At 40.1% G+C, this 12,938-nt stretch overlaps 1 protein-coding gene across 3 annotated transcripts in view; it reads right to left on the reverse strand.

The window, feature by feature from the left end:
- Positions 1-12,938, reverse strand: part of slit3 (slit homolog 3 (Drosophila)) — a 235,356-nt gene that overhangs the window by 54,426 nt on the left and 167,992 nt on the right. For all 3 annotated transcript variants that reach the window (XM_061787697.1, XM_061787696.1, XM_061787695.1), the window contains 5 exons: positions 12,206-12,369; positions 9,222-9,372; positions 5,947-6,021; positions 1,602-1,745; positions 307-450 (listed from right to left, as the gene is read on the reverse strand). In XM_061787697.1, the coding sequence (XP_061643681.1) occupies positions 307-450; positions 1,602-1,745; positions 5,947-6,021; positions 9,222-9,372; positions 12,206-12,369 (678 nt within the window). The remainder of the gene's footprint in view (positions 1-306; positions 451-1,601; positions 1,746-5,946; positions 6,022-9,221; positions 9,373-12,205; positions 12,370-12,938) is intronic.

Here is a 12,938-nt window from a genome sequence, read left to right on the forward strand (position 1 = left end):
CAACCACTGTGCCCTGAGAAATTACCCAATTTCACTTACTGGTCCGAAAAATATTTACTATAAATAACATTCTAATGTTAATCATTGTTCATCTATTTATGCCAGTGACAAATTGTGACAGGCGTAACAAATCGTTAGAGGTTCAGAAAGTACATAACTAACCTGTCTATCCACTTTTTGTGACAATTTTGTTTGGTGATGTGCTGTGAGATTTTTCCAATGTAGAATTTGTGCCTTGGCTCAAAAAAAGTGAAACCAGAGAGAAACACTGCCTTAAGCTATGGGAGGAAAAAATAAACAACTCACATGGTAGAGAGGGAGTGCAGGGTGGCAAAGGCTCCCGGAGCGATGCTGGAGATCCGATTGTCGTACAGCGACAACAGACGCACCGAGCTCAGGCCCGTAAATGTTGTGTTGTCAATGCAGCTGATCTGGTTGCTCCGCAGCATTCTGGAAAACAGGTTATAAATCGTACAAATAAATCATAAGTCCTTGTCACTCATCTCTCAATTGTATAGGGAAAGCAGAATGCAAATACACTTCTCTACAAATACAACATGGCTTGCACTGAAAAAATTTCATTTGTTGGGAAAATATTTGCTCTGGAAGATTATTACCGTCACAGACTCATTATAAAGAATTTATAGCAACAAACAGCTGTCAATTGGAGGCTTTGGTTACTCAGACAATACTTGTATCAATGTAGCATGTGGCAGGTGTTCCTTTTCAAACACTAAACTAATGCCAAACATTCTCATGTTTATACCCCTCAGTCAAAACCAAACAAAAGTTATAAACTGGGCTTTAGCGATGTGTGTCTTGGACACAAAACGTCTACTTGAGTGGATAAAAATAAAAATAAAAATAAAAAGGATTGAATAGCATAATATGATCTGAGCGCTCCCTAAAGGGCAACCGCAACAGAGTCTGTCCCGAGACATCAGCCGTGGTCTTCGAGTCACATGGGTTGCAGCTAATTGAGTTAGTTAGCAAACTGCGGGGAAGTTAACCAAGTTAGCATGGCTATTACTGTAGCGTGGAGCCGCTTAACATAAGACAGAGACGGTCTTGATGCCATTAGAGTCATTTGCCAGCATATATATATATATCTTTAGCTCATCATTACCGCGCATCCAGAGACGACATTATCTTGGCTCATGATTTGGTACGCTATCGTATAACCATCTAATTGGACGCTAGCCAGTTTAGCGTGGGTGGCTAAATGAGGCCATCATTAGCTTTGATTTCAGGGTGGTTGAATAAACACTCCCACGGTATCAGTTACTAACACAAATCAAAAAGGCAACAATTAGCGCACATTTAACAACATCCAGTGCTGATGTTTATTCAGGAAAAAAAATACAAAATTCTCAATGCTACATAAAAATGTCCAGTCCTTCTTCAGATGTGCTGTTTATCTTGTTTACGGGCATTCTTCCACTATATTGGCGCACATACGTCAACCAAGTTTTAGTACCAAGGATTCCACAAAATGACGCAAAAATCATAATTACTTTGGCCTAACCGAATTTAAACAAAAACAAATAAAAAAAAAAAAAAGAAAAAACTGCGACTGTGGGGGGGAAACGCTGAACACTTACAGAGTTTTCAAGCCAGTGAGGCCTCGGAACATTCGTCCCTGCAGTCCTGTGAGCTTGTTGCCGGTCAGGAGAAGCTCCAGAACCCCAGACCCTCCATCGAAAGTTCCCTCGCGGATGTCCCGCAGTTTGTTGTTGCTCAGGTTGCTACAAAAAAAAAGTCACAAAAACAGTTTTTTTTTTTGCTTTAAATATTATGTCAATGTCATTAAAGCACACAGACGAACAAGCTTAAAATCCTGTATCTATCTTCCATCGACTTCATCGCAAGCTTCGCTCCTCCAGCCACTATGACGTTGCCACCCATGCGCAAACGTGAACCAGACCGCTCAAATAACAATATCACACAAATGAAAACGAAACTAAAAAAATGCTCAAGGTACCCAAATTTAATCGATTAACCCTTTATAGGGCACTCGTGAAAATACTTGCCAATTCAAAATTTGTGACTTTTTGTCCTTCAGTTTTTTTCCCTTGAATACAATTCCTGTCTCTTCATGTTTACATGTTTACAGTAGTTGTGTGGTTTTCCAATAAAGAAGGATAAAAAAGAAAAAAAAAACGTAACATACACTGTAGGCTCAATGAGTAGACACCACGCAGCAAATCTTTGTATAGTGACAATCAAAGGTTTTAGGGGCGCAGAGTCTATAAAAGAGAGTTCTTGCCAGCATCGATTGCATTTTCACTCATGGGGGCAGCACTTCGAGCTGCCTTATTTCACTTGTCCATGAGTGTGGGGGGTTCTTGTATTCTGACTCAGATTGTGCAGGAGTACCTAACGTTGCATCTTGACAAGCTGAGGATTTCCTGTTGCATCCACACATTCATCTGACAAGTGACGACAATCTATCTCCCCACAAAATATGAAAAGCGAAAAGCCACAGAGACAATAAGTCGAGATGATGCCTATCACGGCCTCCGGAACCTCGGGGGATGCCGTGCGTGCCGCCTCTTATTGGCGCCGGGGGAGAGGAAGACGATGAGAGGATGAAGAACAGATGGAAGGAATTGAGAGGAGCAAAATGGAAATGAGAGCGCACCCAATCTATATAGTCAGTGACGATGCTAGATGGATAGCAATTTCCTCTCCAATAAATCAACTGTTGGTGTTTTTTTTCCTCACCAACCCGCTTCTATCACACACACATACACACACACACACACACACGCGAGCAGGTTGTACATAAAGCACAGCTGTAAATCTGAATCGAAGACCGATCCGCTATTTCCACTAAATATTGGCTTCCTCCTCTCCATATCTTCCTGGCTTGTTTTAACGCCTCTCGTCCACTTCGCGCTAGTGACTTCCCCACATATTTCCCTTTTTTAATTCCTCACCCTCAACATGTTTTCTTCCAGCTTTTCCATCTCCATTTCCCTCCCCATGTGTTCTCCTGAGTATCTATTTTGTCGTTCAATTATTCCAATGCTAACCTGCCCAATAAGGCAGCGAGGTGGGCTATACATAAATTAATATAATCCACATTGGCTATATAGTCTTTGTGGCTGGCGGACATAATGAGCAGTTAGGACCGCCTCTATATGTGTTCAAATCCAATATGTCGCTTGGGAGAGCAAGGCTAATGTGACGGAAAGCACAGATTATTTTTCTTAAAAAAAAAAATAGAAAAGAATAAAATACATTTCTGATTGACGTGCCTCTATGTTAAAATTTGCATACAGTAATAGTGCACCGCCATAAGACAAAGGAAAAATAAAATCCACATATGGTTGCATAGGATTTACATTGAAGTGACTCGCCAAATGTACAGACATAGAGGACCTGTTCAAATGGGAATTTAGTAGGATTTTATACAAAAAACTATGCATTGTGTTAGTTTTTTTTTTTTTTGGTGTGATTCTAAAAGTAGTATGATAAAATGTCGTACTTCCATTCAAAATACACAATAGCCTCAAAGATTTTAATATTTTGTCGACATCACAGCAAATTACAACCACAATAATAAATATACTGTGGTGCCTTGCGATACGAGTTGAATTATTTCCGTGTCCACGCTCGTAACTCAAAAATACTTGTATCTCACATCATCATTCCGCATTGATATGAATGCAAATCCCATTTACTTGTTTCGGCCTCTCAAAAAAATAATAATGTGTTTTTTTTTTTTCTTAAGGAAAGTACATAAGGAAAATGTACTCTATAATATTGTGCTTTATAAAAACAAGTTATTTATATAATCAAATAGAATGTAAACACTTTGTGCATCATGATTAATTCATTGCAGCTTTTCTGTGTGTGCGACTTTGCGACCTGGGGGCAGTAATACAGACACAAAAGAACAGTTTCACAACTACTTTAAAGGGCTCACTAAGCTGCCGTTATGTTATTCGTTTTACATAGAGGATGAAGAATATATGCCTGTGAGTATCATTATACTGTCTCTCTTCATGTGCTGCCACATGGTTTATGTTCAAATATCCGTTCCTGGAAGCCTTATTTGTTACCCTGTCTATGGCGTTTCCCAATATGTGATCTAACAGACTTTAAGGCAAAGTATGTGGTTGTTTTAAATACACATCATGTAATTCAGCTTGAATCTTCGTTTTTGCAGGATTGTTCACTCTTTGCCGTACTGCTGCTTGTTATGTTCAGTTGAGTTCACTGCCACCATATAGCACTCGTATCCAAAAAATCTGCTCGCAAGTCTCTGCAAAATATTGCCCGAACGATGGCTCGGATCTGGAAAAACTCATAAGTTGGGTCACTTTTATCTCAAGGATATTGTTAAATTAATACATCTCTGAAAGTGTTAATCAAAACGGAATGTTTATATTGACAGTACCTAATGGTATGGCCGCTGTGAATAATGTTTTACGTTTTGCCCGTGCGCAATATTGCAATACAAATCCCCACTACATTCTTGTGAGAAGACACTGAAAGAGATCAGCGTATGCGAGTTCCATATAGAGGAACACGGGCGGAACAAATGCTGAAATGGTCGACAGGGAACAGCCACCTAATTTACATAATAATGAGACATCCCCTGAACTAGACAGATAACATTGGTCCGTGTGTGTGTAGCTGCCTTAACAAACATATAAAGTGCGTGTTGTAGGGACCTCGAGAATTATCACACTGCTGTCACTGCGTGCGTCAAGGCGTTAGCGGACCAGAGAAGAAAAGCAGTCGACCTTTGCAGTGGGAGGGAATACTGATTTGATCCCCTGTTGAATGTATAAGTTTGCTCGCTTACAGACAGATGAACAGTTTCAAATTTTGATGGTAGATAATTGATTTGGATTATGGTAACAGACAGAATATCAGTCGTTTTACCTTTCAATCTCTTGGACCTCGTCAGATTCTCGTTTTTGCTTAGATACTTTCCTTTTCTATCCGAAGCGAGATGACTCAAAACAACTTGGAGGAAAGGTTAATCGAATAAAAAAAAAAAATGCTTAGGAAAGGTGTCACAATGCAACCACCAACCCATCTTTAGCATAGTTTATGCTTGACGAACATTTCATAATCCTTTATGGCAGCAATAGACTCTGGAGAGTACAGAACCAAAAGAAAACACTTATGGAGAAGAAGCTACTAATCTTGAGTAATTTACTTTTATATAACTTTCAGTGTTAATAGTAGAAAACATCATAAGTTATTTTTGTAGCATATATTTTACACCAATACAATGCCAACTTCACATTTAAGAAAGACTCCTCAGTGCAATTAATTTTCACATCAACATAATATTAGCCACTTAAGTGATTTTCAGTGTTGGCGACAAACTGATTGAAATAAATACAACAACCATGGACAGGTTCTTTTTTGTAGTCGTTCTTTGGAAAATAGTAGTTTCACGGCAGAAATTTACATTAGCAATACTCGGCGTCGCATGATGATTTGGGAAAAATGGTGTCAAATTCATTTTGACCAGTGCTGCCCTTTCCTATGTCCAAAAGGAAGCACATTTTTACCTCTCTTTGACTTGATGGCATTTTCTGCATAAAGGTTAGGAGATTTGACTTTCCGAAGAGGCCCCTAAACCAACATGGGCAAGACTAAAAAAGCTGTCAAAAGATCTCAGTAATAGAGATTGTAGAGCTGCACAAGGCTGGAATGGATTACAAAAACACCAGCAAAAGACAAAACTACTGGCTCCTTTATTCCAAAGTAGAAAACACACAAAATAACCATCGGTCGCCCTCGGCCAGCGCCATATTGGACAGAAATTTTGCAGTGCCCCCTGCTAAAGAAGGCACATGTACAGGTCCGCCGTAAGCTTGTCAGTGTATATCTAAATGACTCGGAGAAGCCATGGGAGAAAGTGCTGTGGTCGGACGAAACCAAAATTAAAATACAGTATTTGACACAAAGCGTACGTACATTTTCCTCAAATTTGGCAGCTTCTTGAACATCCCGGTTCCCTCCAGTAAGGCGATCTCGTTGTCGTTCAGCCGCCTGCACAACCAAAAGACACATTGAGGTGGTCAAACGGTGAATTCTGTCACAAACTCGATCTTTCGGAGATAAAGTTAAAAAGCCTTTAGCGAATGAATGTTTCAAATGTTAACAAGAGAAGTGAGGTTGCTAACTTAGAGAAGAGGGTGAAAAAAGAAGAGACAACAATGAAACACTTCTCTGGGGTCATCAATATCCACAACGCCCAAAGCCCTGGCAAAACACAAAACATGTTTTATTGAGGCCATTTTTACTAAAAGGCTATTAAGAGAATTAACTTTGTGTAGGCCTTTCTGTTCCGTTGAAAACAATTGAGCTCATAAATTGCTGTATATACGTATGAAAAGACGTAATCACACTATAAAGTATGTGATCTCAGAGAGTGCATTTAAAGAGAAAATATTCTCACCAATAAATTTATATTATAGCAGGAGGGAAGACGAATCGACAATAATGCTCTAATGAGGCAGCTTATAAAGCCCATTGCTTTTTGTGACTGATTTGAAGTATGAAAAGTTATGTTATACAAAGACAATGTTTAAAAGATTAACGCTTCACATGAACAATCAGTTTCAGATACTTCTTAATACAAAGACAACAGGAGTCAAGATTTTTCAAACTTTAACTTTCCTAATCTTTATCTGAAACAGACAACATAATATTGTTAATAAAAAATTAAATGACCTCAAAACATGCACAGAAAAAAAAGAGCTGAGAAGGAAAAAAACACTGCATAAATTGTTTAAATCTCGACTTAAGACTCACTTTTAAACTTGCATTTAGTTAAACCACACCAAGTATGCAACTTGCCTCTTGCCCAGTCTTACCCCCTGACATCTGGATTTTGACCTGTTTTACTGCTGCACCCCCCCACTCCTCTTCTGCCCGGAGAGGACGCTAGGCGGCGATGATCGAAATGAGGCTGTTGCTGTAAGGATTCTGCATCGACTGTGCTTGAACAACGGTTTTTGCCTCCAAACTCTGCTATTTCATTCAGTTTGCATCGAATCCCCGCTGTTCCACCATTTGGCATTCCTCTTACTCATCTTCTATTTTTTGTAGATCAGTTATTTATTCATATATTTATGACTTTTACATTGTTTGGCAATTCCTCTTTTCAAATGTATTCATTCATTCATTTTCCACACCGCTTCTCCTCACTCGGGTCACGGGCGTGCTGGAGCCTATCCCAGCTATCTTCGGGCGAGAGGTGGGGTACACCCTGAACTGGTCCACAGCCAGTCGCAGGGCACATACAAACAAACCACCATCCGCACTCACATTCACACCTACGGGCAATTTAGAGTCTCCACTTAACCTACCATGCATGTTTTTTGGGATGTGGGAGGAAACTGGAGTTGCCGTAGAAAACCACGCAGGCACGGAGCGAATATGCAAACTCCACACAGGCGAGGCCAGATTTGAACCCAGGTCCTCAGAAATGTGAGGCAGATGTGCTAACCAGTCGTCCATCGTGCTGCCCTTTTCAGTATGACAGAAAATTTCCCTGCTTGAATTTATTCATGCGGCACGGTGGCCGACTGGTTAGAGCGTCAGCCTCACAGTTCTGAGGAGCGGGGTTCAATCCCCGGCCCCGCCTGTGTGGAGTTTGCATGTTCTCCCCGTGCCTGCGTGGGTTTTCTCCGGGCACTCCGGTTTCCTCCCACATCCCAAAAAACATGCATTAATTGGGGACTCTAAATTGCCCGTAGGTGTGAATGTGAGTGCGAATGTTGTTTGTTTGTATGTGCCCTGCGATTGGCTGGCAACCAGTTCAGGGTGTACCCCGCCTCCTGCCCGATGATAGCTGGGAGAGGCTCCAGCACGCCCGCGACCCTAGTGAGGAGAAGCGGCTCAGAAAATGGATGGGATGGATGGATGGAATTTATTCATAACGATATTTGTGAAGAGGTACTTGCATCTGAATGAGAGAGACTGCAATATGTCATTAAGGGTCTTTGAATTAGTATTCATTTTTATTCTTAAACCAACATGGGGTCCACTCAAACGTTTTTGCTTTTGTCTGATTTCCTACATCTTTTTCTGTATATATATTTTTATGAATATTTTACTTTCTCTGCATCACTGTGCTTTGTGGCAACCAGTTCTCTTTATGTGCACCTCTAAGGACTCGACTTCATCACACATTGCATCGACGTCCTTACATTTCATGTCATTCTTTGTGTTTAAGAGCTCCGGTGAATACTGAGCAGGTCCCCGTCTTGGTTCTTTCTTATTATAATAATCCCCTATCAGCCCTCAGTAGAAGATGAACACAGAGCCAAAATACTTTAAACCTGCTCACAATGTAATCAGAATATCCCTGTTGCATATTGCTCTCTATGTGCAACCACATTTGTCACTGCTATAAAAGGATATAAGGGACTCTTCAGTATGCTAGTGTGAGAGACTGGATATCATGATGGCTCCTTTGGGGTCTTGAAGGGAGATGGAAAATATCAATGAGAAGCTTGTCTTTTTTTTTTTTCCATTTTAAACATGGTCGCTAAAAAAATAATGAAATAGCGACGATGCAAGATGGGGGAAGGTTGGCGTGTTCTTACGGGAGATGCGAGGTGTGCTTTTCGTGAGGGTTTGCCATGGCTCTTACAGTTTTTCTCAGTCACTTTGGTACATTTGTTGAATCAACAGCATTTGCAAAACAGTAAGTGCATATCACAAATAGCCAAACACCATGGATTACCAGCAAAAGCCAGTCTCTTGCTCAAAATGCGTAGTTCATCTCTCCAAAGAAATTATCTGTGTCAATGAACATGTCAGTGCCATCAGGATGTCAAGTCCTTGTGCCATTGTGTACGCTAAGACAATCAAATTGCTTAGTCATGTTGTCAGTATAACAGTGTACAGTACTCATGGGATAGGGATATTCTCATGATAATTACGGCTAAAGGTTAGATGCCAATTATTGAAAATTGTTACACCTTAATGTATGTAGGAGATAGATTGTAATAGACTGGACAAGAGTCACATTCATGCTTTGTCTGTTTGTACTGTAATTTGTTGACAGACCATCTCATTGCGATAAAGAAAGACGGTTTACGATAAAAGCCGAGATGTGCGGTTGTGTTTGTTCTTGACATCGCCAACTACAGGTCATTATTAGGTCATATGCTACATTATTGTCTGCACGCAAGACATTAACATACTCGTACATTCGCTGATATTTTTGTGTGACTTACAGGTCGGTAGTGTGTTCTGGGATGTGTGCGGGAATGCGGGTCAGTTTCAGGTTGGAGCAGTCGACCACGGTGCCCTCGCAGCGACATTTCTCGGGACAAACCAGGTCCTGGAAACATTCGCCGCTCAGTCGACTGCGATAGTCCTCTTGACCTGTCGTGAAGGGAGCGACAAAAAGTCACTTAGGGAAAGGTTTTAATTGAATTCAATATAACAAACAAAAATGTAGGATCAGATCAGATTGTTCCAATGTTACTCTTATGCTAATTACAGAGGGCACATTTGCATGGTATTAACCAGCGTCATCGTTAAGTAATTTCTTTCCTTGGAATGTCTATATTCCCATGTAATTTCTACTTTGCAATTAACAACCTGAATTCCAAACTTTATGTTACTGTTTCTGTCATTGTAGTAAAGTTTGCGCCTCTCTTGAGCCAAATAATTTCTCTTTAATAATGTCTCTGGGTTGCCGCAAACCATGCTGGTTGTTGTAAGGGAGAAAGTAAAGAAACAGATGAGGTATTTTTATTTTTAGAATACAGAAAGCTCATTAGTTGTTACTTTAGTGGCAAAAGATGCGGGGTTCGGAGGTTTTAAAAGGTGCACTGGGATAAGCCATGCTAGCCACTGAAGTATTGCCTTACAACCATTTTGCAGCTGGAGCAGGTGTGACAGGGGGATGCCAAATCTCAGCGGTCTTGTTGTGCAATAATTAAAGACGCAAAGTGGCTTTTAGCAATACTATTCCTACTATCGATCCGTTTATTCCTTGGGTCAAGGTTCTCAGGTTAGTTACATTTTTGTTTGCCATTTCTTTATTTAAGACACAATGCAGGCATTTAAAGACCCACAAACTCACAAATGGAAGGAAAACACAGAATTAACTTAAGCATTTTCACGTATTGGCCTTAAACACAATAAATATGTATTCATTCCAGTACATACAAACAGATATGATCAAAAATCTAATTTTAAAATACTGATAATTCCCATTGCAATGAAACTGAATTATGCTACTTTGCCATTGCCCAGTACAGGTGCATCTCATTAAAAATGGATCAGAAAACATCATGCATATCAGTAGTTCAATTCAAACAAATAATTCACTAGACAAAGTAAACTATATTATCATTTTATTTGTTATTTTAATGATTTTAGCTTACAGCTAATGAAAACCAACATTCCGAGAAGTTAGAATGTTACATAAGATTTTTATATGGAAATGAGGTTGGAATTGGCCTTCTGTAAAGTATTTTCTTGTGTTGAATATATCTGTATAATTTATGATTTTCACTTTTGGAATTACAAAGCTGAAGTACCGTGTACTCTCCTAGAGTATTCTAATTTATTGAGATGTACTGAACTGGCTCTACTTCTTGGATTTCCTACAGTGGGAAAGTACGAAATCCACACCACACTGAACGCATCAGAAACGAGACGCGCTGACAAATAACGCACAATTGAACACATTTGAGAGGACATCTGAGATTTAAGCATAGCAACAGGTTAAGCTAATGTAACCACGTGTGTCTATCTTTGTGTTTTTCAACGATTGACAAATGAATCAGTAGTGCTTTATGTTCGCTCAGCACACTTTGGACCCAAAGTACTCAAAGTACCTTTGTACACTGCAAAAACACATCTTAAAAATAACTTCCAAAAATTATGAAATTTGGAATATATTACTCAATTTAATTAAAGCCGCAACAACCTTCTTTATAAATTCCACGCTCTGTGTAGAAAGTACCTGCTTGTGTACATGTGTCTGGCTCCTTGCTCCTGCCCTCAGATGTTTGTCATTGGCTGGCGATCCACGGGAAGCATGAAATAAGGTTTGTAATTCACTGACCTTAGCGCTGCAATCATGGACAAGCGTAAAAATGAGCTGTCCATGCAGTTGCGAGCGGGGAAAATCTACTGTATGCCATTGATATTGTTGATTTTGAGATAATAATATCTTGAATGATCTTATCTTGATACGATAAGATATATTGTTGAGCCCTACTAAATACAGTAGCTAACTGCGATTGCACTGGATAACCAGTGATGCGAATGAAGGCGCTCAAGTTCTTTCATTTTAGCCATGGCCCAAAAAAACAAAAAAAAACAAAAAAAAACAAAAAAAAAAATGGGGAAAACCTGTTTAATGGGATATCTTCACAAGTGAGTACTACATAGTTCCCAATGTATTTGTATGTTTTCCGCAGTCATCTTCAAATGTATACATTTTTTTTTAGAAAGAAATCTTAAATTCACTTTACATGGGCTTAAAGATTTTTATGTAAAAAAATGCTTAATTCTTGATTGGTAAAATCTTGCCTTGATTTGACATTCAATCTTGGTTAGATTTGAGTTTTTGCAGTGTAGTACCTGGTTATGCCAATGGAAAAGCATCTAAAGCAAGTAGAGCTGTGTATGGAGCCCAGTATGTACCATGCAATGGAAAAAGGGCATTCATGTAACAGTCTTTCATATTTCTGAAATGTATGTTTTATTGCAACATTGTTCATCAGTTAAGACTCCAAGTCATGTGATTGGCCAGTAGACGCAGGAGAGCGTGTGCCGGGCGGTCCCTGGCGCTTGACGGAACCATGTGATGCCACAGCAGGCGGGGCCACATGGTTAGATCAAGCACAAGAGACAGCTGCACGAGCCAATCAGAGGGCAGGTCCACACAGGAGGCAAAGGAATTGGGGGGGGCGGCAAACAGAGAGTGGGAAGACAAGATGGCGGTAAGGTCCAGAAATGTCCAAGGAGAAAGAGGAGGTGCAAGGAGAGGGCAGCCAGAACCAGTTTGAGGAGTGATTAAAGGGCTCCAACATCTACATCAAATCAGTAGTTTTTATGATTATTATTATTAATTTTTTTTACACCAAGTACCACCAAAGAAATTCTTAGCTCTACAGGTACCACCAGCATGACCAAAATTGAAATACAGTAGCGAAAATATTCCTAAAAAGTAGATATTATTATAGCGTGGCCTTACCTGTGCAGCGGAACTTCTTGCCTTTGACTTGGCTGATGCGCTTGTTAGCCAGTCTTCTGGGGTGGCTGCAGCGCGCCCCGCTGGTCTCAATGGGGTTGTCGAACAGGAAGTCGGCCAGCCACTTCAGGTGACAGTCGCACATAAAGGGATTCTGGGCCAGATGACTGTAAGGGAAAGAGTGCATTTGTCACTATGTGGTTTCTTTATGTGGCTGCCCGGTGACACTGCTTCAGCCACCTCCAGGACTACTACAGTAGTCAGTAGCCAGTTTGTGAGAAACTGCTAAACACTGCAGTAGAACACGACTTTGTGTCTGGCTTTATTTACTTTCATTTTAGACATTTCATTAAGTATACAGTCGTCCCTCGCTATATCACAGTCCACTTATTGCGGGTTCAGCGCATCACCGAGTTTTTTATTAAGCACAATATAGTTACTCAACTGCATGTCTCCATAAAAGTAAAACTCCATCCATCCATCGTCTATCCATCCATTTTTTTTCCCACACTTAATCAGGTTTAGGACACTGCTCCTCCTGAGTCTGAGATTTGATTTCCCGATGGGCCCTCCTCTACATGAATGTATTCCATAATCCAACAGGTGATATAGATAAAGGGATGGAAACAGCTGCTGTGGCTCTTTCAAACGCGTTATTAAACAAACTACAGTAATCAGAAGCCTTTTGGATTATAGGTGAAACTGGGAATCTGGGAATTCCTGATCGTTATTTGCA

Source organism: Phyllopteryx taeniolatus, chromosome 10 (genome assembly GCF_024500385.1).
Source record: "Phyllopteryx taeniolatus isolate TA_2022b chromosome 10, UOR_Ptae_1.2, whole genome shotgun sequence".
Taxonomy (NCBI): Eukaryota; Metazoa; Chordata; class Actinopteri; order Syngnathiformes; family Syngnathidae; genus Phyllopteryx; species Phyllopteryx taeniolatus.